This window comes from Lepisosteus oculatus, chromosome 2 (assembly GCF_040954835.1).
Source record: "Lepisosteus oculatus isolate fLepOcu1 chromosome 2, fLepOcu1.hap2, whole genome shotgun sequence".
In the NCBI taxonomy this organism is placed as follows: Eukaryota; Metazoa; Chordata; class Actinopteri; order Semionotiformes; family Lepisosteidae; genus Lepisosteus; species Lepisosteus oculatus.
The window spans coordinates 22207330-22235139 of NC_090697.1; the positions used below are offsets into that span (position 1 = coordinate 22207330).

At 36.2% G+C, this 27810-nt stretch overlaps 2 protein-coding genes across 8 annotated transcripts in view; one reads left to right on the forward strand and one right to left on the reverse strand.

Moving 5' to 3' along the window:
* The first annotated feature begins 1257 nt into the window (after positions 1-1257).
* pomca (proopiomelanocortin a) lies at positions 1258-3633 on the forward strand. Its single transcript, XM_015351444.2, has 2 exons — positions 1258-1419; positions 2622-3633. Exons 1-2 carry the CDS (start codon positions 1261-1263, stop codon positions 3279-3281), a joined length of 819 nt encoding a protein of 272 aa, XP_015206930.2. The 5' UTR covers positions 1258-1260; the 3' UTR covers positions 3282-3633.
* Positions 3634-6263: 2630 nt separating this feature from the next.
* Positions 6264-27810, reverse strand: part of LOC102694395 (protein EFR3 homolog B) — a 65782-nt gene continuing 44235 nt past the window's right edge. For all 7 annotated transcript variants that reach the window (XM_015351829.2, XM_015351821.2, XM_006626075.3 and 4 more), the window contains 12 exons: positions 24297-24348; positions 22854-23026; positions 22041-22116; positions 21573-21734; positions 20529-20660; positions 20373-20440; positions 19765-19892; positions 19227-19318; positions 18707-18755; positions 15818-15924; positions 14785-14834; positions 6264-14129 (listed from right to left, as the gene is read on the reverse strand). In XM_015351829.2, coding sequence (XP_015207315.1) covers positions 14024-14129; positions 14785-14834; positions 15818-15924; positions 18707-18755; positions 19227-19318; positions 19765-19892; positions 20373-20440; positions 20529-20660; positions 21573-21734; positions 22041-22116; positions 22854-23026; positions 24297-24348 — 1195 coding nt within the window. In that variant the 3' untranslated portion in view covers positions 6264-14023. The remainder of the gene's footprint in view (positions 14130-14784; positions 14835-15817; positions 15925-18706; positions 18756-19226; positions 19319-19764; positions 19893-20372; positions 20441-20528; positions 20661-21572; positions 21735-22040; positions 22117-22853; positions 23027-24296; positions 24349-27810) is intronic.

The following is a 27810-nucleotide window of genomic DNA, read 5'->3' on the forward strand; positions in this document are numbered from 1 at the left end:
AGAAATTACAACAGTTTCAACAGAGAGTACAAGATATTGTATGTGTGTTCACTACAAAACTAAGCAGGCAAGGAGAACATATAAAACCTAAGCAGTAATATTTTAGAGTGGTTAGATGCAGTTTGCAGGTAGCTGGTGCTTTCAATCAGTGATACAGCATTTAAATGGTAATGCATAACTCAGCAAAGGCAAATATCAGCTTGTATATCATAGTTATCTATTTACTCTGAGCAACAGCAACTGTTCCTGCTCAGACACAAGGATAGCTGCTCTTAAAAAGTGTTCTTTAAAGAACATTAAATAAGCAACAGTGGTAAATTTGTCAGGATTTTATTAACCTATAGTTTTAATTTATAAGGTATAGTGGAAAATGAACAGTGTGAAATTTTATTAGACATTATTTACAAATTGTATCATGGAGAACTGTGCAAACCCTATGGCAATTGTGGGTAAATATTCAAAATTGTATACAAGATGAAAACATATAAACAGTACTGTATGTCACCCAGACTATGCAAATATACAAAATACCATTGTAGTTTTAACTATAGTTGTATAAACAGTTGTTTTAACTGAACTAATACAGGTAAGTGACCTATACAACTTTAAGGCACACATAATTATCTGTCTGGCAAATTCCTCTGTAGAAATAAGCCACAGTTTTGATGTCTAATAGTTTTAAAATATTTTTAATTTACACATACATTATTTTTTACATCTTTTTTTCAGTTTATTAGTTTGCATAGGGTGGAACAGTGCACAGTAATGAGCATTACTGCCTCGTAATTTTTTGGGCTGGGTTCAATCCCGGAGTTTGTATGTTTACCCCATTGTTCACGTGGGTTTTCCTTGGATGCTCAGTTTTCCTCCCACAGTCCAAAAACAGACTGGTAGATTATTTGGCTTCAGGGAAAATTGGAGGTAGGTGTGAGTGTCTGTGTGTCTGTCCTGTGATGGACTGGCACCCCCAGGAAAAGAGATGGAAAAAGGTTAAAAAAATTGATAGTTTGTGTAGGTATGGGTAAGAGGAAGTGCTTTACGTGAGAAATATGAATCACTTGTGAGACAGTGCTTGAGATCAGGGTCCCTATGTTAGCAGCTCTGCTGCCATAAGGACTCCTTATTTCTAAAACAGCATAAATAGTGTTTCAGAAGGGGAAACAGAAATACAGCAAAGCAAACAAATAAATGGGGAGGCACAGGAAGCTATTATTTTAAGAGTGATCCATACATATCCCAAAAGAATTTAAGAAATACTGTATGTATGTGATTTTTCCAGGCCATTCCTTCAGTTTGAAGATGCTGCGTTCAGTCTGGGTGTACTCTCTGGCCTTGCTGTACTTCTACAGCAGTCAGGTCGAGAGCCAGTGTTGGGAACACTCTCAATGCAGAGACCTCAGCTCGGAGGAAAACATCTTGGTGAGCAGAACTTTCTTTTAATGTAAATGCAACACTCGGTACCATGTAGACTCACAAAAGTGTTGATAATAGGTATTTCATAAATGTGTTGTAATTAAGAATTGTGAATTGTGAGTCCAGCATACCTGGTTGTGACAACATATTGGTGCCCATTGAAGACAACTTGTGTTAGACTCTACTGATACTTTTTTGTTCTAATTTAAAATATAGTATAATGACTTGAAATTTGTAATATTTACTGCTGCCTCTGTGACAATGTTAAAAGGCATTTCAGTTTGCTAAGAGCTGCTGTTAAAAAAAAATACCATCACAGCGAACTAAAACAAAAATAAACATCATGCCTTAAATTATTTTATAAATAATAAATACTGTTGCATTACATTAATCAATTTTAAAATACAAAAACAGCCTCTCTGCCATCCATTATTAATAATTATTACAGTAAATGCTCCGCTTTAACAGACTCCGAATTTAACAGACAAAATCTAGTTTAGGGTTTTTTTTTCCAAACAAGGTTATCTGTGGTGTTGAATTACGATCTACAGCCAATACACTGGCTGAACACATGAAACTGAATTTCAAATGCAGTGAATGAGGGCTTTGACGATTTGTCAACTTCCCTCTAGATTGAATAAAAGAACCCACAGATATGCTTTGACCGCTCCACTTAAAGGATAGAACCGTTCCATCCGAAATTCAATAAATTAATCCAAGACGAAGGGATCGTATTCTCCCAGCTATGCAATGCCGACGAGACTGGTCTCTTCTGGCGTTCACTCCTGGACGATGCCCAGGCACACAAGCATGCGACGTCTACACAGAACGCATAGTCAGCAAGGAAAGGATCTCAACATTACTGTGTGCAAATGCTGGCAGCTTACACAGGTTGATATCCATAGCTGTCGGCATGTAAAGGAGGCCGAGGATATACTGAATGAGCTTCTGGTAGTCTACCACCATTCCAAAACAAATTGGATTACTTCAGACTTAATTTTTTTTCACATCTACGACTGTGTTTTGTATGCTTGAAATATTTCATTGATAACTTAATCTATATCCGGCAATACCAGACACCCCTTTCCCCCTATTAGTCTGATAAAAAGTGGGTCTATTGTATGGCCTTAATTTGACATACGGAATATGGGCAGGTTCTGTATCTGAGAATTTACAAAAATCTTTACAATGATGTTCTTGCTTTCCAGGAGTGTATACAAGCCTGCAAATCGGACCTCACCGCAGAATCTCCCATTTTTCCTGGGAATGGGCACCTCCAGCCTCCTTCAGAGGCTGACCGCAACTACGCGAAGAGTCACTTCCGCTCGACTGCCTTGGGGCGGCGCACCAACGGCTCTGTGGGAAGCAGCAAGCAAGCCGGAGAGAACGCGGCTCTGAGCATCCTCTTTGCCGCCCTGGCTCCACCCCAGGCCGAGGAAGAGATGGAGGAGAGTGAGAGCTCGCAGCAGCAGAGGCGCGAGGACAAGCGCTCCTATTCCATGGAGCACTTCCGCTGGGGGAAGCCGGTGGGCCGCAAGCGCCGGCCTGTGAAGGTGTACCCCAACGGGGTGGAAGAGGAATCGGCCGAGGCCTATCCCACAGAGATGCGGCGCGACCTCATGAGCGACCTTGACTACCCCCTCCTCGAAGAAGTGGAGGAGGAGCTCGGAGGAGAGAACGAGGTCCTCAACCTGCAGGAGAAGAAAGATGGCTCCTACAAAATGCACCACTTCCGCTGGAGCGGCCCGCCCAAGGACAAGCGGTACGGGGGCTTCATGAAGTCCTGGGACGAGCGCAGCCAGAAGCCACTCCTGACGCTCTTTAAGAACGTCATCATTAAGGACGGCCATCAGAAAAAAGGCCAGTAAGGAGTGTGGAGAAGCAATAAAATAGCCCCAAACCTCGCTTTACTTCCTCCTTGATCTTGGCAAAGCAAAATTTTAGGTAGTTGGCATTCTGGTAAAGAAAGAGGCTCAGTCCTGAAAGGTAGCTCCGTTGTATGTTTGTTTTCTCTGCTGCCAAAGCCCTTGTTTACAATGTAGTCGCCCATAAATTCTGAAAACTGTAAATAGAAAATAAATGCTTTTGCGAGTTAGAGCTGGGAAAAGGGAGGGGAGGGAGAGAAATTCAACTTTAAATTAATAGTGGAAAGTTATTTTTCATATTTATTGAGATGTACTATAATGTAAATTAAACAAAATACTTTTTGCAAGCTAAAAAGAGTTCTCCTTTTCTTTCTTTGGTGTTTACGGTCTGTGAAAGTACTTAGCCATAGGTTTCTTCAAAAATGTACTGAATAATTAGAAAAGCTATACTTCCCATACTTTAAAAACTATCAACAATAAACTAATAGAGATAACCAGAGAAGGAAATGAGAAAGAGAACGATGGCACAACATATTCTCAGCTCTAAAGAATTAATCATCACCATGATTCATGGAATTTGTTTTACACTATTTAATGAAGCAGCATAGACTAAGGTCATGCTGACTCAAAAAGAACAAGGTTTTAGGAAAGATGTGATGAACAGCTAACCTAAAGAAATAAACCTGCTGACAGAGATGGACAGATAGTCAGTGAAGGCAAACTACAAGATTCAGTCAACGTTTCTATATCAGTTCCTGTATCTTCTAGTAATATGACAACCTTTCTCCCAGTGCAAAAAAAAAGTTTTAGTTTCCTAAACACAAATAATTTTTCAAAAGTATATACATGTATGCCTGTAAAATGTAATATACTGATACTAAATATGTACAGTTAACAATTATTCCAGAAGCTAGGCTCAAACTAAACAGCTATGGGTCAAAAACTAAACAACCCTCCTACAGTACCTAAATTAGTTTAGGCACACAAAATTGACAAAACACAGTAAAATGGTCTCTATATACAATAATGGTTCTTCACATGATTTCAAAATAAAAAACATATCTCTATGAGGTAAAAATACATCACACTTCTATAAGGTACAAAAACTCAGGGAGTTTGTAACAGAGCATTTATGTGATACTTAAAAGATCTGACAAAACGTTTTGTAGTCACATGAAACAGAAGTGGCACGTTTTGGTTTAAATGCAAGGTGTTATGTCTGGTGCAAATGCACCACAGCACATCACCCAGTCAATAGCACTCTTACGCCAAGCAGGGTGGTGAAAATATGATGTTATAGGACTGAATCTCATTAGCAGAGACTGGGAAGATTGTCAAGATTGAGTGGAAAATTGAAGGATCAAAGTAAAAGCAAATATTAAAATAAATTCTGGTTCAGGCTGCAGAATAAAGATCCAAAGCACAACTGCAAACTGCAAAAATACATTGGACTGGTTTTAAGCATGAAAAAGTAAATGTCCTTGAGTGGGGCCATTGGATTCAGTCACAATTCTGACTTGAGTCCAATAGGAAATTATGTTAAGACTTGAAAATTGCTGCCCATCAATGACTCTCAACCAATTCAAGATGTGAAAAAATAATCAAAATTAAAAATATTCTCTTCAGACAAATGTGTACAGGTATATACAATTATAATTCAACAAAATAAGAAATCATTGAAAGGGAGTGAATCCTTTTGCAAGGCACTTTAGCTACAACTAATAACACAATATGTAATTTAAATACGTTATTGGGAAAAATTCAGTAAAATCTTTTGGTGGGTTGTAGTAGTATACTGTACAGAGGAAAACGTGAGAGAAAAAAATGACACCAAAGGTTTGTACTTCTTTTATTTGTTTTGTGTGCAAGGTAATCAAACATGCTATCTTCAGGTATGAAAAGCTACAGTATTGTCCCCCCACCCAAAGTAAACTCATCGCAATTAAGGGGATAACTAGGGTCCGCTAGTCATCTTTGGGTCAGCCTTGGTCAACAATTAGGCTTAATTTAGGCCAGCCCTGTCCAATATAAATCTGTCTAACTTTGGCTTTTGCCATCAGAATGAAATCTGCTCTGGATCGGAGAATTCTACAGCAGAATGTCAATTGTCAATCTGTCCGTGAACTGAAGCAGAAGCGCCGCTGGCTCATGCAGCAAGTTCGAAACACACAAGCAAGCCTACATTTGAATGGTTGAAGAACAAGAAACTTAAGAGTTTTGGAACAGCAAGATCTAAACCTCTTTGAGATGTCGAAGCAGGACCTAAAAAGAGCAGTTCATTCTTGAAAACCCACAAATGTCACCGAGCTGAACTTCTGCATGGAGGAGTGGGACAAAATTGTGTCCCAATGGGTTGCAAAATTTTAAAACAAAATTAAGTATGAAAGATTAATAATGTTGTGTTATTGTCACGCCCTCTGCAGCCAGAGGGTGCTCCTTCTCTGTCCTGTCCCTAGTTTCCGCTCTGCTGTCCTTCCTGTCCCTCTCTTTCCCTTGGGCTATATATTTCCGGGTCTTGCACTCTGTCCTCGCTCAGCATTGACGTTCGGATGTCCTGAGACCCGCCTAGCACCAGGGCGCCCCACATCCGCTCCCTGAGGGCATAGGTTTCTATACGGCATTCCTGAACTCTTTGCACTATGAGCCCGGGCCTTTTTCCCGTCTCGCCGCTACGCATATGGGTCTTTTTCCGCTCTCCTGCTCCCCACAGTTAGTCCCTTTGGACGTCCGTGACAGTTATTTGTTCACTCAGGGTCCCTTTTATCTAATATAAGGTTTTGTTTGAAGATCTATTATCATTCACTGTGGAAAATATGCAGTAAAACAGAAAATCAGACAAGGAGCAAATACTTTTTCATGGCACTATATACAGTACAGTAGTGTCAACACATGAAAATTACACACTGAACTGAGCTGTAACTGAGAACTTGCTATAGGAAATAAATACTGTATGTGTCTGACCAAAAACCAGTCTCCACAAAAAAAACCATTTTAATTCATGGATCATTTTTATTCTTTACAGCATGTGTATTTAACAGGTTCACATTTTCTAAAGACGTTTCTTACAGTTATGGTCCATCTGGCACAGGAGATCAAACAGCAATCACACGTAAGAAGTAGAAAGTGTGTTGGCTGATGTTCAGCCTGTAAACTGCAGCGCAGCCGAACAATGGTTTAGGTACAGGCAAGTTGACAGAGCACAGGAAAGGTCTATAACACAATCACCTGCTTTCCACAATTATTTTTTTCATTATAATAAGGAAGAGGGGATCACATGAGATACGAGAACACCAAAGGGCAGGGCATTTACACTTAATTGTTTAAAAAATATTTGTCGTTTAATTATACCTTTTCGTTCCCAAGAATTCAGAATTTGTATTCAGTTGGGATCTATGCAACAACCTCCCCATTCATTAACCCATGAATCCACTAGCCTCGATTAAGACTACACATAGTGTCCTCTTTTTCCACTACAATCCCACAGCACAGCCTGTCGGTATGTGGCCGGTGGGATACAAACATACTGTATGGAGGTTTCCAACTACAGGATTGTTTTTAGAAAAAAGATTCAAACTTAAAATTCCATTAAGCATTGAAGACATATATAACACACATTAAAGTGGATGGTTAAAAATCATTAACGTGTCCCATCTTCATATAACACCAATACAATACACATCATGTTCATTCACAATGAACAGAAATTCCATCGATCAGCGGGAGACAGTAATTATCTGCAAAACATACCTGTTGTCGCACACTGGGCATTTGCTTATTTCTTATCAAAAGGCAACACTCCACCACCATTAATAGACAAACACAGTACAAGTGTCTCACAAAGAACAGTAACCACCAAGGAACTGAACAAGCAATACACAGAGACACAGCATTGCCATGAAACACTGAACACAAGAGGGGTCAATAATTCCACATTGGAGAGCTGCAGCACAAGACAACAACTTACTCAATAATATCTACTTGGAATGACGTAATGACAAAAGAAGGAAACATAAAAACATAGTGTATCTTTGTAATAAAAATATGTTATGTTTTTTTTAAATATATAGAATGACAGTTAGTTTTGCATCTCTTACATTTATTGCAACAAAGCCAATAAATATGACCTCAGAAAAATAATACGAAGTAAAACCAAAATCCAGTTCTGTTACTATATATTTTCATCACGGTAGCATTACCTAAATGTATCAAGATCATACTGTTATCTTACTGTCTATGTTGGTTATACTCCTCTAAATACAGAACTAACAACATCTCTATGCCCAAGCAAATTACATAGTCAAAAGAAGCACTGAACTGCAATGGATGTTTTTCAGTGAAGAATGGCAAAATCTTATTGTGTATCATCTCTCAACTATAAAAAACATATAAACAGAAATGTATCAAAAAAGTGTTTCTCTTCATCTGTTGACACAATGATGCCACTGAGGAATTCTACATTAACTTTAGCACTGAAGAGTTATACAGTATGTGATTGGTAAGTGTGTGACTATTGTACCTTGACCTTGAAGTCAATGTTGTTTCCCTGGAACTGTATTTCTGTTATTTTCAGATATATTTCAAACACATTACACCTTGTTCCTAGGACACATTTCCTATAGTGTTTTCTCACTTCTTCTTCAACTTTAGATTTTTATTTTTAAATTTAAACTGAGACAACACGTTTAAGAAATGTAAGAACAGGTAAGAAATGAGAAGAGACTTTTCGGCTCATTTAAATCATTTGGTATTTAGAAGCTAAATAATCCCAGGACCTTATCCAGCTATTTCTTGAAAGAGGCCAGGGTATCGGCCTCAGCTACAAGGCTTTGTTCCTTGTTTGATACTTGTACAACACTTAAAAATAAAGAAGTGCCTTGTGTTGTTTGATTTAAATGATTTCTATGTACTTTACACTGGTGCCTTCTGGTTTGTGTTCAGGGTATAACCCTAACCCAGAGTTGATGGCAATATATTTGAATTCTGACCTTTAAATGAGAAGTGCAAAACAAAGAGTTGTGAGAATTAAAGCCTTAAATCCTGGATAAACCAGGATCTCAGCTTAGCTGCTTAGTAGTACATCAGTGTTACTGTAAGACTGTAAATATTCATGCTTAAAAATGAGACCAACAGTAACAGTAAAAGCAGTACTGTATATTCAGCTTGTTTGGTTCAGTAAATGTACTTCCCTGCCACAGACAAGCACATACATAACTAACATCTCTACACGATTAGAAGGAGCAATGTAGTGCACCTTCCAGAACTACAAATGTATTTTATTTTTACTTACAATATTAAAATGTACAAGTTGAGCATTAAGTTTAATCTCAACTGCAGGTGCAACTTTAACAACTAAAGAAGCAGATAAGCAAGACATACTGATTTTGAGGAAACAAATCACATCCTTTCAGTTCTCTGATGTACAGATACGTAGATGCTACTTTTAGTTACAGAAACCAAGTATAAAAAATAATCAAATAATCACATCTGTAATAGCTGTCACAACAGAATAGCAGTACATTCTTATATACTGTACATTATAAACTCCAAAAATGAAAAACTCCAAAAAGGGACTACTGTATATTACAGGACAATAAGCAAACAAAACATCATACTACAAACATTGTACTGCAGTCAGTGAACAGCACTTTCAGAAATTGTCATTAATATAAGTATACATATCTTAATAATGTACAGTCTTAAATTTAACAAAATACATTTTTAACAACAACAGTGGTAAGATAGCAGAAAGAAATATGTCTTTTTGAAACAATAGTTTACCTAAACCTGACATATAGGTTTCCTCAATCTAGTCAAATGAAGCTGTAATCTGTTTACACTACCCATACTTCATCACCACTCTTTCTCCTACCATAGTGCGGTATGTTTTTGATGTAAGAAGTAAGCACATTTCACAGTGAGCCTGAAAAACAGAAATGATGGCAAAACAGTGTAGTTTTGCAAATAAGCAAAGCAGAGTCAAAGCATACGTCAATCATGCAGAAAATGTGATACCCTTTCTACGGTTCTACTGTATGCTACTAAAAATCCAACTGTACTCCAGCGTCTCCTTGTTCAGCCACATTCAGCAGAAATGTGTAAGTTAAAACCACAATTCAATCTTTTGTTACTTTATATGACATCAGTTTTACAATTGATTTAATATTTCTTGGCATTACAGTTTACGGTAACTAATTTTACCTCGGCTTATTTTCTTTTCGGTGAGTAACGGGAAAAATATTGAAAATACGATTAAAAAAATATGATTCAGTTCAATGATTCAACTTGCATGCAATGATTTCACTTCTCTAAACCCTTATATGTTACAAAAATATTGTTAGAAAATATGGTGTTTTAAATGGTGGTATGACAACATTGCTTTTCATATTACATTTCATATAACATTTAAAACAAGAATACTAATACAAAATGTTATGTAAACACTGAAGGAAGATGCATAACATTACCTTCATTGCTAAATTCAGGATATAATGTGTACCTTTTCTGCAGATACAACTAAAAAGACTATGTTCAATCATTCTTAATTAAACTTCCCTTTCTCATATTAATCTTGCATATTATTTCACAACCAAAGAGTATTAATGGAATTATAAATCTTTGAAATAAAAGTAAATTACTTGACAATTATAGAATAAATTGTCTTGGGGGGCTAATTAGCACAAGAGGGAGAATACTCTCTCTTTAAACCTTGTAGGTCAGAGTTATTATTATTAACCATTAGCATTAATGTAGACCTAAGATATAGTACAATAATATAGACCCATGTTTAAAAGATACCTTGCATTTCGATACAACACTTCTGTTTCAGCACAGTCAGTACTGAAATAGGGCATCAATGTGAGACCCGACCCCTGCTAACATTACAACTATCACAGATACAAATTAAATATACTGTATATTGGAAAGACATACTGTGCATATTGTTAAAAAATAAGTTTTGTCATGCTATAAATCTAACATTGCCAATGCTGCATGTTTTGGGGAAAAAAATCTTTCCAACAATCTTGTCATTTTGTTATACATGGCACTGATTCTCTTAAACAAATGCAACATTTAGTGTATTAAAACATCAGGCTGTGCTCAGGTTTTTTTTGCATAAAATGTGCAAAATGTCGGTAACCAGCATAGAATTCATTAGTTTTATTTAAAATCAGTTTAAAAATACATTATCATTCAACATTACACATAAAAGAGCATTTATTTACAATGTCAAGGCTTCACTGGTGTTAACCAATTGGTGTTTTCAAGTATGTGCTGGGGACATCAGATCCAAGACATTAGTAACTATTGTATTTAAAATATCACTTTCTCTTGCATAGACACAAACCTACTGAAAAGGGTAATAGCTACTGTTAAAGACGTCTTTAAAATAAGAACAGGAAATAACTGAACACCCTGCAGTGTGTAAGTAAAAGAGGTAAAGAGGTAAAATAAGGCGACTGAAAATGTCTCTTGAAATTTAAAACTAGATTTAAGAACATAAGTAAAGTTATAAATGAGAAAAGTCCATTCGACCCAAGTAGAGATCACTGCTAATTTATCTGAGGTTATTGTCCAGCTATTGCTTGAAAGGTGCCAGGGTAATAGCCTCAACAATATGGCTGGATAACATGTTCCATACTCGTACAATCCTTTGCCTAAAGAAGTGCCTTCTGTTCTTGGTTTTATAACTATGCTTTAGTTCCACCATTTAGCTAAAGTAGTAGATTTATATCATTTGCAACTGAAACAACCTGCAAGAAATGAAACTTAACTGAAGTGAAACAAAGAAATTTAGATGATGGTGAACATACCTGTAATTACTGCAAAACACCACGAAAACTACACGTAAAAACCACGTGCCGTAACATTTATGTACAGTGTCTACTGAATACATAAGAAAAAATGTTTACTATGCAAACTTTTTGTCTTGCTCATAATCTTTAAATTATAACTCCGGCCCCTTAACTCTCTTCATATACTGTGGGTTCACTTTGGCTTACAAGCATTGCCAAAAGAAAAAAGAGTTAACAGAGGCACATTCACAGAGTCACTAGTCTGGCACTGAAAAAAAAGATGTGATCTAAATACCACAATTTTGTGTTCTGGAGAAACAGACATGTTTTGGTTGAAGTTTTTGATTTGTGCAGCCCTGGTAAGGTTGTTTTTTTCTGGTATTATATAAGCTTATCTGATAATACATTCTAAGGTGCTTAATATTAAGTGAAAAATGTGTATAGCAAATTCATGGGGACATGAAAGTCATAAATTGTCACTGCCAAGGGGATCGTTATGAGATGGTGCTTTGTGACTTTATTAACTGTGCTATACTCCAGCCACAGAACATCCACTGTGGCTCCAGTCTAATAAGTAGTAGTTACTAGCTGCTATTAGTCCATCAGTCATATTATGAAAGGTTCACTTTTAAATATTGTCTGTTCCATGGAAAAAGTGTTTTACTTATATTGTAAAGGTCCAAAATACACCACAAACCTCAGTAACAACAGTGAAGAGCCCCAAGACAGTCAGCAATGAAATGTGGAATGACAAAGTAGTTTAACTCACATAGTTCCCAAAGGAAATGAAAAAGAATAAAAGCACATGCAAAATGATTCAAGACATGTCCAGTGGGTTGATCTGATCCACTGGTTAAAGGATTGGTTATGGCTGATGTGTAGATCAAGCACAGGTTCTTCAAGGTACAGTATGCTGTGTAGAAGCTTGACTCAGCAAACTTACACGGACAAACAGACATTATACAGACACATCTGCAAGCTTAATTAAAGGGCGATGCCATATTAAAACTGTTTCGGTACTAGAAAGGAAGTCAAACAGGGTCTCAATCTTTGAAGCTCTCACGGAAAGTGAGATTTATAAAGAATGAATAAAAAATGTCACAGGATATCAGAAAAGATGTTAAGAACATGTCATACTTTATCAGAATTGTTTTTTCTCAGACTCCTGCTGTTAGTATACCCTAGTACTAAAAGAGGGTTTCAACATTGGATTAATTTATCCAAAGGATACGTAACAATATTAATATCTTTCTCAACCACATCAGAAAAAAAATATTCTTGATCTTCTGTTAGGTTGAGCTTCTTTTACACTGTACTTCAGTATTGCCAGTTTTGTTCCAATTCTACCTCCAAGGACCCCAAATCTTTTCACACTGTTTAAAAATCAAAATCCAGCTTCTCATCACAGCTGAGCATCGAAAGCCTCAATTTCAGTGACATATTTCATATGGATATGGTAAAGAATAATATATTGTATAAAGGTTTTCGAGGAGGTTGAGCTCAAAAGCACAAACTAAAAGGGTGGCAAAGAACACAAGATTTAAATGAATTAAAATAATGAAGATGAAATTAATCTTTTAAATATTTTGCTCAACACAAAACATCTCTTTTTATATATAAGCATTCGTAAACATTGATAGATATTCTTGAAGTGCAGACCACTTGAAGTTAGGGCCTTTGATAATCTACATTACTGTAGATGTAGATTAGACAAAACAAAATTAAACCACAGAACAGAGTATCATAAATCTGAGAAAATTCTAAATATCTCTATAAAGTACATCTTCAAACCCTTTTAAAAGGCTTGTATTTGTTATCACTCTAGAAAACAGTAAAAATGCAGAAATTCAAATATATTTAGTTTATATTTGTGCCAAAGAGACTCCAAAACCTTTATTGCAACATATATTTCTAATCCAGAATCCCATAGTACAAGTAAACAGTTCTTATGGAATTTTCATATCTTGCACATCTAAGTAAAGGCCTTGCATGACTGCGTGTATGCAGAATTATGAGATATTACTTCTATAAAAATCTATAAATAATATTTAGTCATCTATAGGACTGGACACATCTTTCATGTGTAAAAATAAAAGACAGATCTACAATTCCAACTGCAACTGTATTTTTCTTTCTTTCCAAGTGACACATTAGAGTACTGTAAAAAATCAACCTTTGGATCCATCCTTTTAGTAGACTTAAGACTTTTCTACTGAGCTGTACCAATAAACGTTATTGTAATGAAAGAGAAATAATTAAATTAAACTTTGTAGCTAACGCCAACTTGGAGATGTACTATTACTTAGATTTTATAACATTCACAGTATCTAAAATGTCCTTAAAATTTACAGTACATGTTAAAATGATCTCTATATATTTTAGGCATGACTAGTGAGTTTACAATCTACACCTGAAAAGACTTTGCGAGTACAAAGTACCCATCCTTATAGACTTTATAGACACAAAATGAACAGGAAATCATTGGATAAACATGTTCTAATTGCCCTATTTCTCTACTATAGGCTTACATTAAAACTTCCAAATGCTGAAAACCAGGGCTGGTATTTATATATACGGATTGCTGAACTTTAGTTTCTGGACCATGTCAGAGAATTCATCACATCAGTTATGTCTTTTTTTCAGTGCTTCAGACAGTAATTCTTCTTTCATGTAAATATTTTCATCCTTTTTTTTACCAAGGGACACAGTGTTTCACATCATGACTATATCACATGCAGCAGTGTGACAGTGACTGCAGTCCCAAAAATTTCACAGTGCAAATAGAGAATGAGCTTCATGCCAGGTGAACCCAACTAAAGAAACACCTATCTACAAGAGGAACCACAAAACAGGGAGGAACTTCCTTGATGGACTGTAGTGCTGCAAATCCAAAAATCTTGCTTCTTGGATTTCTGGCTTTTGGGAAAGATGGCCTCTGATTGGTCAAGGCTTTTAGTACACACAGAGGTCTGGGAATTTCATCTCATAGACTGGCACCGAGCGAGTCTGTGTCTGGCCATACCCAGCACTGATGGTACCTGAAGGGCTAGGAGGAGGCCTAGGATAAAGAAAACAAAGAACCTTGTCACTCAAAACATTTTTTTCTATTAAATATATGACTTCCAGACTTCCAGAATGATATTCTGAAACTTCAATGACAGTTTCAGACGTGTGAGTGAAATCCTTCAGTCATGGGTGCTGGCTTCAAATCAGAATTCCAAGTAAAAGTGACAATACAATAATCACTAAAGATCAATATAAATCACTGGTTTATATACCACAAACACTTTCTTAAGTTAAAGAAGAAGTTAAAGCACCACTTGCAAGATAAACCATTTCAGGTTTTTTAAATAGGCATTCCACTAACCAAAATACAAAAGACCAACAAACTTCCTAATGCCATCAAAGAGGTGATGGTATGTTGATTCCAACAGAATTGTGTGATTTGGAAGTAAAGTATGTTTCAAATATTTTCACCTAACTGCAGATAGTTTAGAACATATTAGCGTCATTAATTATAAATCTCACTAGAAAAAGAAATAAGTATGTCTGCACAATACACTTACTTTACTGAAATGTAAGCTCAGATGTAGTTGTATTATAATGTCAACACTGGCTTTGTGAAACCATGCAAAGAATGGAATTTCAGAAATGTATTGTCAATGCCCCATTTATTTATATTGATCATGAAAATCGGTATCATATTGACCTACCTGATGGTAATCTCAAAGATCTGATTCAGTTTGCTTTGCAATAAAGTGGCCTGCAATGCAGAATAAAAAATAGTATTAATTCTAATTCAGAAGACAAAGAGTGATAGCATTACATTCACATAAACAACATTGTGAGAGAAAATAATTCAGACCTAGGATTGACAGTTTTAGGTACTATATTCATTGTATTAATGTTGTGCCGAAGATTTCAGGAGCATAGCTACAGTAGGATGATGTTTACAATAGTGTATTTCTGGAGCTCCCTGGTTTGTATAGTATAGTAAGTGCATTCCTTAAACGTGTGGCATGTCTGGAACCAAGACATGACTCTCAGGATTGCAAAGCATGCAAGGTAAGATATGCAACAATTGGCATTCAATAATTTAAGGAAAGCCAATTTAAACTAAGATAAATAGAGCACATGTTGAATACATGTTTACATTTCACCTTTTTACCAGATCTAACATATTTTAGGGGACATATTTCTGTGGTTTTATTCCAAACTGTAGCCATCACATATCATTTTAAATAACAATAACAATAAAAATAATAACAGCAGATGGATATTCATAAATTAAGCACTGTTCGGTCTTTATTTTGCATTTTTTAACAAAGTAAGATAACATTAATAAAACCTGGTTCATGAACGTAGTGGTAGCAGTTGCTATTATTATACAAGAATGTAAGAGGTTGTAGCCTCAGACCGGATGCCACTTCTTTCCTAAACCACATTTCCCAGAATGCAATGTAAAATGACCTGCCTTCCTCCTTGCTTCCTTCCTTACCCCTTCTGCCTCTAGTGCAGCAAATAAAACAGGCTGTGCTAACTCCTAGCAGAGGTCAACAGCGATTTGGTAGACTGTGGTTCCCGATTTAAATGAAACAAATTGTCTTTGTTCAATTAGTCAGGTGACAGAGTATAGCCAGTCAATCTCCATTGCCTGCTGGGATATGCGGTTCATCTTTGGCATTTTGTCTGAACATACAGTACTGCCCTCTTAGAAATAAAACAGTTACATAGCTTAATCCTCACCCGAGCACCACAATGGGCAGCTATTTCCTCAAAGGGGGCTTTTTGGAACTTCTCTACCACCTGCCTTCTTCGTTCCCTCTCCTGTTCTTCCATTCCTACACTGTCCACTGCAAAGGAGACAACAAAGTGCTTTAAAGACTTGTGAATACCTAGAAAAAAGAATGTACTGTATGTATCAAATACGTAAATAATAATGCAAGACGGAAATTCAAGAACATTCAATTTTGTTGTTTGTTGGAGTATTAGTACAGAGATAACGAAATACTGAACTCAAATTCCATCCATTTTCTAACTAATTTATCCAATAAAGGTTTGTAGGGGAGCCACAGACACACAGTCATACCAGAACCACTTTTTCCAGAAGCCAACTAGTATATTAGTATGTTTTTGGACTGTGGGAGGAAACCAAAGCATTTATCAAAACCCACACAAATACAGGGAGAACATTCCAACTTCACACATACTGTGTCCAGAATTTAATCCAGGGCCTCAGAGCTGTTAAACAGCAATATTAACCACTGCATCACTCTGCCATCCCTCAAGCCAAGTAATTTAATTTAAAAAACACACGAAAAGAAAAAAGCATGTGAGTGATATCAAAATATTTAAATTTGTAAACTGAAACAATGGGCAGTCCTGAGAGTGTTTTGCAAACTGTCCCACTTAAGGCAGTCACAAGGAACAAGGAATCCGGCCAAGGAACCAGGTGGACAAACATTGTAATAAATTCTAACTAGGACTAAATTAACTGCAGTAAAATCATTAAGTCAGTCTTCATAGGGGATGAGACTAGGCAAAACAGGCCCTAAGACAGGATATAAAGAACATAGAGAAAGAAAGAGAAGATGGTAGTAGAAAAAACAAAACGGAAGCCATTTGTGCTCCTCCTTCATTGCAGGTCAGGATTGTAGTAATCTGAGCACTGAAGAGACTGTACCCTAGGCCTTAAGCAAAGAGACTGTTGTCTCATTTTTAGTGATACACTATTTTGAAAAGAAAAATAATATTTGTTCAGCATCTGTTTCTGAGAAAACAATATTCCTAAGTACAACTTTTATTGGACAAGACAAAGGTTTTAACCTCCCTTTACTCAATTATTCACACCTCTATTTCATTACATGATAACCATCTACTTCAGTAATGAAGATCATATTGTTGCTAGAGGCAGACTTGATGAGATGTGGTGAATGTTTGTTGTTACACTTTTCAAACCAACAGTGTGACAGTGCTCTTGTGTCTGTGGTTTCCTTGACACAAGAATGATTTTAATACAAATAGAGGGTAATCCTCCTATCCAGTATAACATAGAAAATGTCAAGAAAACAACATAAAATTCTTCTGAGGATTACCTTTTTACTCCTGTAATGATTCCAATATGCAGTATGACCTGTGTGACCAATTCTGCATCAACAGGAAACTACAGTGCTAGATCTGCTAGACTGTTATCAATAGGCGGACTAGATTTATGCATCAACACTGTCAGCATTGAGTTAATACAGAGGAAGGTCACACCCAACTACTGTACTATGTAATATTTTTATTTTGAGAGATACTGAACACTTCATTTTTGTACACATTTTCTGTGAGTGTGATATACTGTTAAAATATCTGGCTATCCTTTAGGCCTGAGTGTTGCATTTATTTTGTTCATCCATTCATAAACTATATCCAAATATAAACCATGTATATTCATCTGTCCATTCCTTATCAGAAATCCACTTATCTTGGTGACAGTCACAGCAACCCCAAACCTATCCCAGGGTGTGAGGAGCTAATTTCCAGTTGGAAAGGGTGCCACTCCAGCACAAGGCCACAGAGAAAGGGAAAATGTAGCAGATCAAATCCAGCCGAAATGCAGCTGAGACATGTGTCAAAAAAACATGGAGAACTTGCAAATCCTATACAACATTCCTCAGGCTGGGGAAGGACAAGTTCTGGTATTAAATAGTATTTGCACAGAAAAGGCAAAAGAGTTTCACACACAAGAAACATTTTAGATTAACCAATATCTAGGATGTGATAGTATTCTACCAATTGTACATACGAAAACCAAAATATCTCATTCATATGCCATTAACAACTTTTTGCTAGTGTAGCACATCCATCCACAAAAAGGTGACAAAACTTTAGTTACAAACCAGTAAAACTTAAAAGTACATCTATTGCATGCAAGTGTATGAAGGCTCATTCACTGAACCAGTAACAAAAGCGACATCACCAAATTGGAGTGACATTGTGCATTCAGAGTTTGTGAGCAACTGGGATTGAATGCCGGGAGGAGCAGGGAGAGCTGCACTTGTCTGGGGTAGGTCTTAAATAACATGGTAAAAACAAGCAACATTCGGTAATACAGAGTACATGATATAGCATATGTAGATTTTCAGAAGGATTTTGATCAAGTTTCTTTCAAAAGATTAATTTTCTAATCTCAGGTGACAGACATTCAGTGTAGTTCTTTGGTTTATGAATTGGTAAATGGATAGGAAGCGGACATGACAGATATAGAATGCTCAAACGCGAGTTTTGTAATGAAGGTAGCACAAAGAATATAAAATTCTAGGAAAATACATTTCTTACATGTGAGTAAGCAAAAATAAACAAAATGTTAGGATATAGAGTTCATAGATAAATGGGCCATAGATTAAAGATATAGATAAAATAACCAGGTCAATGCAAACTTTCTGTGCAAATCAATGTTTACCTCTTAGTCAACTTATATTCTTACAAAAACACAAGAGCCTTCAAACAATATATAACCTCAGTAAGAAACGTTCAGTTTCAATTGGAGTATGCAAGACTTTGGGTAAAATACTTATCATTTATGCCCTGCTGTTTGCCAGTTCCTCCAATTTAAGGAGATAATGGACATTTTTAAAGACATTAACTCACCAATGGCCTTCTTTAGTGTTTCAAATGTTATCTCCTCTGCAGGAGTTCTCTGCAAAAACATGTTAAACAATATGAGCACAAAATGCTGTAATAATATATAATTTAATAAGACTCACAATGTAAGCATTTTAATATTTAAATGAAGTTGTTGTAGGAGCTTTCAGCAAGCAAAATACAAAAATCTTTTTTTATTTCATTTAAATTAGTCTGTCAAATATATTACAAAGGACGTTAGTAGAAAAAGTTTAATATTAACCCTTATGAGTCAGTTTCTGCTATCATATTTTTGGAAATTATTCAGTTCTTAGGCACAGTTTTACATGATTTATTAATGAAAACGTAGTAACATCAAGAGCATCTCTACAGTCAGACATCAGAATAAAGCCTAGACTCACTTCTTCTCTAGATTGCACTGCTTCAGCGAGTATAGTAAATTCAGCAGAGATACCTTTTATTAGACAATAGATGAATCCAGAAACATTCATTAAAGTTAGAAAGCCAACCGAATAGTTGTTCTCACCTCCTCTTTCTCTGGGCTGTTTCTGGACTCCACCTCAACTTGCAATGAGATGGTCTCCCCAATGCTTTTTCTCTTCGAGAGTCGATCCTCATCTAGGTTACATGACACAACAGGACAACTGAGGCCACAGCACACCTAACTAAAACATGCACAAGTGAAAGTGAAAAAAATCACACCCTGCACTAATGTTATTGGTTTTAGTGTATTAGGATTTGTGTATTAAGATGAATATTTAAAAACTCCTAAACAAAGAGGTTAAAAGTGGCAAAGAGCCATTATTTCTGTTTCCTGAACATAGCTCAGTTTTCTTTAAATTTCTTGGAAATTCAGATAACCATAATCATAAACCCTATCACAACCCTATCCAGAAAGGAATTTCTGCATATATTAGTTTAGATGAGTAATGTTTTGCTATCTATGCAAGGGTTTACTTCCTGAACACTTCATAACATCTTCCCCCACAGATCTTTTTTAAAAAGCAGGACTTAGATTAAAAGACATTACATTAAAAGACAACAAAAAGGATCTGTGATCCAACCTGTAAGCTGGGGTATATATGGCGTGGCTAGTCTGTCTGTGTTGTACCCACTGCCTCCCAGCACTTCAGTGATTTTGCTTTGAAGAAACAAGACTTCTCCCTCCAGCTTATCCAGTAACTTTGGGATCCTGAGGGAAGAATCATAAAGCAGCAAAGACCTCATGAATGATTCAAATTCAAAGAATTTAATTTTGAAGGAATAAATTAAAAAAATAGTCTTAATAACAGTGCCTGCCATTCTAACCTATTAACAGAAAAACATGAAGCTAGAAATGAGAGGAGACATTAGGCTTATCTAGCCCTTTTGATAGTGAGCAGTTAATATATCTGAGGATTTCATGTTTCTTGAAAGAAGCCAAAGTATCTACTACAACCACGTGGCTGGGTAGCATTTTCCCAGAACATGGTAAGAAAAATTTATTGTGAACTATTTATTTTTAATTTCAAATAGCTGTTTTTTCCAAATATACATTCTTTACCGAGTATGTTTTCCTCAGATCTATTTTTATTTTCCATTGAGAAAGCTCAAAATACTGCCTTGATAATCAACTCAAACTCACTGAGCTCTAGCAAAGCTTTTGCCACTTTGCTTAGAAGCCATGTCATACCTGGGTTTCTCAACGAACACATCCTCTGGCAGCAAGTAAGGAGTCTCCTTCTGACGCATTTCAATTACCTGCAAAGCAGATGGAACAGAATGAAAGACACACACAACAGAACAAAAACATCTAGACCATCTTTTCACAGATTGACACAGAACTGACCTCATGGACATGCTGACAGAAGGCGGGGACAGTAGTGAGTTGACATATGAGGTTCAAGTAAGCTGCAGAGAGGGCATGGACAGCACAGCGATTGTAGACTGGAAGACTGTCCTCATTGTTTAGAGCCAGGTCCTAGAATACAAAATCAATTGATAACTCAAACAAATACATGTAAACCTCTACCAAAGAGAATTGGAATTAGAATTTCCAGTTACCAATTTTTGTCATACACATTAAGTGTTCAAAAGGCAATTGTGTGTTTTTGCTATGAACCCCCTGACCACACAAAGGGGAGACTGAGGAACTGTAGTTCCTCAACTGTAGATGTGTGCACAAACCTCCCATCTTCAATCCATTCTTTTAACACCTCACAGGTACCACACCCCTATATCAAATGTTCAGCAACACATACTGTACCTGCATGCATCCGGGAGGCTACAGGGCTTGCTGTGTCACTGACACCCCTGGCTGACCAATCCCACATTACTCTCTTTGGCAGCTCAGCCAATCGTGCATTGCCGACTGAGGAAATCTCGATCAGTCGGATAGTGACCCAGGCTTAAACCTGCAATCACTGAACTCAGCTTACCCAAGACTGAGAGGCTACCCAAGGAGAGTTTTTAACATCAAAAACTTTTCTCTGGTAAGTAGCAAGAAGCTATGCGGTGGACATATTAAAATTTTCAAGTAAATGAAATTCTCAGGGCAGAGAAAGGAATGAGTGGGAACAGATTAATAAAACATACAAGCTAATTAAAACACAAGAATCTTTCATTATGACGCCATTGACTCCTTGGCTCCATAATCCCTTAAAGGATTTGAGAGGGTGACTTTTTAATTTGCTTGATAACTTTCTTAAATAAATGAACGCAATTAACACATACATTAAATATTAAAGCTCTGGTAAAATTATTATTGGCGCTTTAGTTCACTCTAAGCAAACGCATAATGCTGATCAGCTATTGACCATCTGTGACTAAAGCAAATGACGCTGATAACGCCAGTCTGACTGAGGACAGTGTTACTCAGTGGCATACGACATACCTGCATGGCAAGGGCAAGTCTGATCAAGTCCACCACTACTTCCTCATTGGCAAGCTCCATGCTGATGAGTGCCAGGAGGGTGTACAAAGTCTCAAAGTGCGGCCGCCCACTGTTCTCCTCCTTACAGGCCAAGTAGATGTGTCTGTAGAGCTGCTGCGAGTGCTGTAACAGGTAGATGTAACAAAGTCAGTTACAAGTAGGCAACCTTCCACCCAACAAAAGAACACAATGCTCCATGAATTCTTAAAATTCACCCACTTTTTAAACTTCTGCATTTCGCTTGAAAAGCTTTTGACAATTATGATTACAATTATGAAATAAAATAGGTTCTATAAGCTCTGCCGTCTTGTTTAAGATCTATGATTGGAACATGGTCTGATTATCTGTGTTCCAAATATATTGCCAACAACGGACATGAGGTGTCCTTATAACATTTTTAAGGCCAAAATATCTCAAATTAAGTTGAACCTTTTTCATGAAGAGGTTGTCCTGACGTGAACACTTGTCCACTTTCAGCTTCAGCACGGAGATATCAGATATGATGCTGCATACAAAAACACAGTACATTTAATTACAGTACCACTGTAGACACATAGGGGTAACAGCTTAAGAACATTCCTCCGATTTGAGAGGAAAAGTTTTCAATACTTCCCAAGAAGGGCTTAAAAACGGCAAATGCTTTAAATATTTTTTGTTGCTTTAAATCATACATTGAATCTTTCAATTAATAAATGTGACTGTGAAAGAAACTAAAACAAGAACATAATAAAGGTTATAGCTTGCTATTTAGGTCACCTAGTTCATTTGTTTCCTCATAGCTTAAATGACCTGAGAATCTCATTTAGAAGTTTCTTGAAAGAGGCTGGAGCATGTGCTTTAGAAAAATGTTCCAGACTCCCACAGACCTCTGTATTAAATGTACCCCTTGCCTAACGTTTTAACGTTTTCAATGCATTTCCATGTTCCTCCCACTTGCTCACCTTTAAAAAATCCTTTTTATTAACTGAATAACTAAACACATAAAATTTGATCCAAAAATCTAATATAGATAGACTGATATAGATATCTAATATATAAACCGATTATATCAAATCACTATAAAATTCCAGTAAAAAAAGACCATGACCAAGGTGATTAGAAATTGTCTTTATGAATGCACATCTTGAAGAGAAGGAAAACATTTTAATTAATCACTGCCTTTCCATTTCCTGATGAAACTACACTCCTACCAGATTCCAGGGGTAGCAGGAAGATGAAGGAACAGCAGTGAAGTTTACTCACCTGATTGTGGAGAACTTTGGACAGTTATCATGGCGATCGATGAGGCTGACCAGGATCTCCAACACCAGCAATCGTATTTCTGCATCCTCCATGAGCGTGAAGGAAAGCAGGGGGTCCAGGAAGGAGCTGGGAAGAGCTGTAAGCATGTTGGTGGTCTGGAAGCCTGTGGTCACCTGTGGAGAGTGAAGTCATCAGGGCCATCAGGAAGAAACTGGGGCTCAGCTACATCACGTTGAGGAGTGAGGTTGCCCTTAACTTGCTTTCACCAAAAATAATTGTACAAAAGTTCATGGACATTTTTTATAAGATACCACTTCTTCAGTTGAATCCACACCAACTACAGTTATAACTCTAGTTATACATTGACATCTATCCATTATTTGAAAGGCACTAATTCCTGATAAGGGTCTTAGGGACTGCACTCAATCACACAACACCTGTCTATCTTAGGCCACTCATGCACACATGGGAAATTCAGCAGTACCAATTATCCTAGATAGTACAGAACGTCTTTGAAATACAAGAGAAAATTGAAGCACCTAGCAAAATCAATACAAACATAGGAAAAACATGCAAACTCTGTGTAAAAGGGACTCTCTAGAAAATCCACATCACTATGCCAACCTAAATTAGTTTGAACATTTTGAACAAAATCTTGGAATTTTTGGAACCTCTCTGATCTTGGACTGATACAACTAAACCTGTGAAAGTTAAGTTAAGTTAAAGTCTCATTTCAGTTGATCAGTCAAATCCTAATTACAATGAAATTAACACATGAATACAAAGGGACAGTGTACTTAATACTTTATGACAGCCCTGGGCAAAAGGTCAGAGCTATCACAGCCCAAAAATAAATTAAAAGAACCTCAAAACTGACATAAAATTATTTAATGATGAAGCTATTGGATCATGAGTTTTGCTTGAGCAAGTTAGTTCAGATATACAAAGTTTCACAAGAACTAATCAGAACTAATCAGAGAACGAGCTCTGTAGCTCAGAGTGAATCAGAAACACATATTATGCATGAGCTTTGTTTGATTAAGTTATTTGGTATGCAATGCAACAGTGAGTGGTGGAAAAGATATGTGCAGATTTATGAATAGCAAGCAAGTATTTATATGTAAGAGAGCAGAAGGGTGAGATTACAGTTTGACCTCGCAACATCAGAAGCACTGAACATCACAGCCACTACTGGTAATTGTGCAAGCATTTAATTCAAGTCTCTGATATTATTTTGTATTTTCATACAAATAGAAACCTCTGAAAGGAAGAACGTAATATTTTGGGGATATTAGGGGAATGACACTAATAGTGCCCTAATGTATAAGCTTTACAATAAATCGATATAATGTCTACGAACAACTGTTATTGGTCACCCAGTACTTAGTGCAAGAAAATACAGTACCATGAATGCTTCAAACCACAAAGGTAAAAGTTTCTCACCTGTAATAGTGATTTTAGCAGCATGACTTGGATCATTCTGCTACCTTCAAACCTGGGAAGAGTAACAAGAAAAAATATTAAGATACGAAAGTTGACAAGGACCCATTTTTAGTCATCTGCTATATTCAGATGAAACTAGGACCTCAGCAAATGGAAAAATTGTATATTGCATGTGAGTAATTATACTAATGTACTATTTATCAATAATAAAATAGATTATTTGAAAAACTAGCAGTGAAATATGAAGATTTTAATATTAAAAGGCAATAAAAATTCAAACCAAAAAAAAACAATGCCTGTGCAGGGCAACACTGAGTAAACTACAGTGGAGTTTCAACATATATTTCTGCACTAAACACTCACCAATAACCAATATAACCAATTCCACACCTACTGTATACCATCAATTAATCTACTACAGTATATTAAAAGACATACATAACCAGCCGTTTCATGATAGTTAAAGTACTAATGCATTTGCTTTAGGTTCGTAAACATAACATTGACATTAACTAAAACAATTGGATTCAGCTAAAATAAAGAAAAAACATGAATGCCCTGCATTGAGTGGATGTCTGCCAGTGAGCCTGTTAAGTCATGGTCAGCCTGTCATTTCCCCTGCTACTGACACAGAAGGAGGTGCATTCATTACAACACAAAAACAGACAAAAAGACCACACTGAAATGCGGATGCTGAGTCGTGGGTACTTGAGCTTGGGGCAGAGAGAGGCTCATTCACTAGCTAGATTTGTCGCACATTCCTAGTCAGTCATGTAGCTAATTTAAAAGTTGCGCATAATAACCCTTGGCTCAGTTTCCTCCCATTCTGCTCTTCTTCTATCCCCATTGGCCAGACCGACTAGTGAATAAGCAAATTTGCGAAAGTTAAATTCGCAATTAAGGAGACCCTGCTGAATTATTTATTATTATTCTATCACACCTATATCTCCATGAATTCGCATTCAGCTCATTCATAAAAAGCTCATTCATTCACATTCATCAAAAGTCTTCTAGAAAAGAAGCAGATTGTGTGATTTCCATTTCTGCACAATACCACGTATATTTTTTTGCAACAATATTTAATATTAAAAGTGCAAACTCCATAAAGCAAAACTAAAAACTGAAGCTAGAAGCTAATGTTTTGACTGAATAAAAAATTGACATTCCCTGGATAGGAAGACTACCTTCCTTAGATATATACTTTGATTACCAAATATTTTAAACAATTTGCAATTAAAAGCATTAGGAGAATGTCTCTTTTGCAGAGTTAACTGCAATTTAGATAGATGGTAAAGTCGCTGAAACTCCCTAGCTGGACTATAATTAGGGTATTGCATTTTCAGCAATTAATTATGATTATGTTTTTTAAAATTAAAATCGAATATTCTTAACATGGTTTGCATATAATTTTACTAAATAGAACTATAATTCAAAATATAAAGTTTAAAACCTTGCATTTCGAAATGCTGGTCTCAATATGGAAATATGCAAATTTGTCAGATTGTTCATTTATATATTCAGAAACTCTAATAAATTCCCATCGTTCTTATCATAAAAAATAACAATATATTTTCTGCAGCAGGTGCGCTGACAATTTTGTTTAACAGACATGACATGGGTAAATTCATTATGGTGATTAACATTTGTTAACAAGGCTATTGTACACAGAGACCTTCATACTAAGTTTGTGACCTTTCAAACTTTTCTTTTCCAAGTGAAACGGTTTAGGGATTGTAGTAGCAAAGGGACTGAATAACGTATTTGGAAATGTATTTACAGAGTGTCGGCATTTTATGGTTTTAAACGTTTTGAGTAAAGAGACTATTAAGTATGATGTCCTATTTGAAACGGTCATAATTTCAAGCTCAAACAGCAACAAAATGTTTTTCAAGGAGGGTGAAGAACTTCGCATGTACATGCTATACATTAATAACACTTAAAAGTACCATGGTATGGTACTGAAGTAAATAGTACACAAAAACTATGGTTAAGTAATTTCTAAGACTTAAGATAATATTCACAGGCCATTAATAACTTCTAGTTACTCCTCACAATCAGTTACAAAACTTGTGCACAATTTACAGATGATTTACACAGATGTGCAAGATGCAAAGTTGAAAATGTTAAAAACAATGACAGCAAGACTAATTAAAGCTAGAAAACTGTTTTGATTCCATAGAATAAACAGATAAAGGATTAAGCATAAAGCAAGGACAAAGCAGAATAAAAGATGAATGATAAAGCATACAGTTCAGAAAATAGACTAGATGTTTTTTTGGAAGACCAAAGGATAATTTTCGATTTTTAAACATTTTTCTACTGAATTACTATCCTGCAATCTTGAAAGGTTCTTCAACATTTCAGTTCATAAAAGTAAATTAAGAACTGAGAATGGACTGAGCCTTTCACTCAACTTCTATTTCTCTGACATATGTATGATTTTTAAAAGGAGTCCTAAATGTCATCAGCAAAACTATCCTTTAATAAGTCACCTTGATTCAATCTTTTAAGTCTAGCTTTCAACGGCTCTTGCTACTCAGATAAAACTGTTGTTAAATAAAAAGAATGAGACTTTGATTCTATGTGCACTCTTCAGCACTGAAGAAAAAAGAAAAGAACTGCAATCACCATACTGGGAGTCAGCAAAGAGCTGTAGCTATTTTTCTCCTTAATTCACAAAGCAGAGTAAAAGCCTTGAACCAGATCTTTGATTCAGAATTAGAAGACTTTTCTGAGTTTTAAAAAGAGAAAGATACAAAAAATATTGATGAAAAGAAACAGCCTAAAGAGACTAGAAAAGTAGAGAGAGAAAAAAGGAATCTACTTAAATTATATTTTTAGTTCTTTAATGTACTCAATCATACTACTAAAACAACTAACTTAGGTCTGAAATCGAAAAAATATATAATTTAAACAAAAGAATGTCTTCAGCTAAAGAATGTCCTAATAGGTCACATTTTCCATAAGTGTGTCGTGTCATGATGTAATTGTACTGTAGGCCTAGATACAACTTTAGAATCTAACCTTGCAAAGGTATCTAAATATACTGCTGGATCTGAACTCATTAAACATTAACGTGCTTCCTTCCATTACAGCTAGGAGCTTCCTGATGAAAAGAATAGAACCTCCTAGCCTCTCTTACTTCCCTTTTGTGTTCAACTCTGTGTAAATCCTGACCATGTGCAACAGAAAATATATAGGAATTATACGGGCTTTATGGGCATGAATAAATTAACATCAATCTTCATCACATTGAGAATTTCACATCTGTTTTTTTAATATTATAGGCAATGTTTACACGGGTATGTAGCGTGTTGATTTTGTAGTATGTGTGATGCCGTTAGGGACATTGCCCTTTCGGGATGGTACTTATCCAACAGCTTCCTTCAGTTTGTGGATACCTTTCCTCACACTAAGATGGCAGTGAGAGAATGCCAGCATTCAAAATGGCATCAACAGGCAATGGCTGGAACAGGAAACAGCTCTACACCTTCTACCAGCCTATACAGTATAA

Bases quoted from the DNA above. Each gene is read 5' to 3' on its own strand.
- pomca (XM_015351444.2), top strand. From the start codon at position 1,261: ATGTATGTGATTTTTCCAGGCCATTCCTTCAGTTTGAAGATGCTGCGT. The intron at 1,420-2,621 runs GTGAGCAGAACT...CTTGCTTTCCAG, and splicing joins GCTCGGAGGAAAACATCTTG to GAGTGTATACAAGCCTGCAA.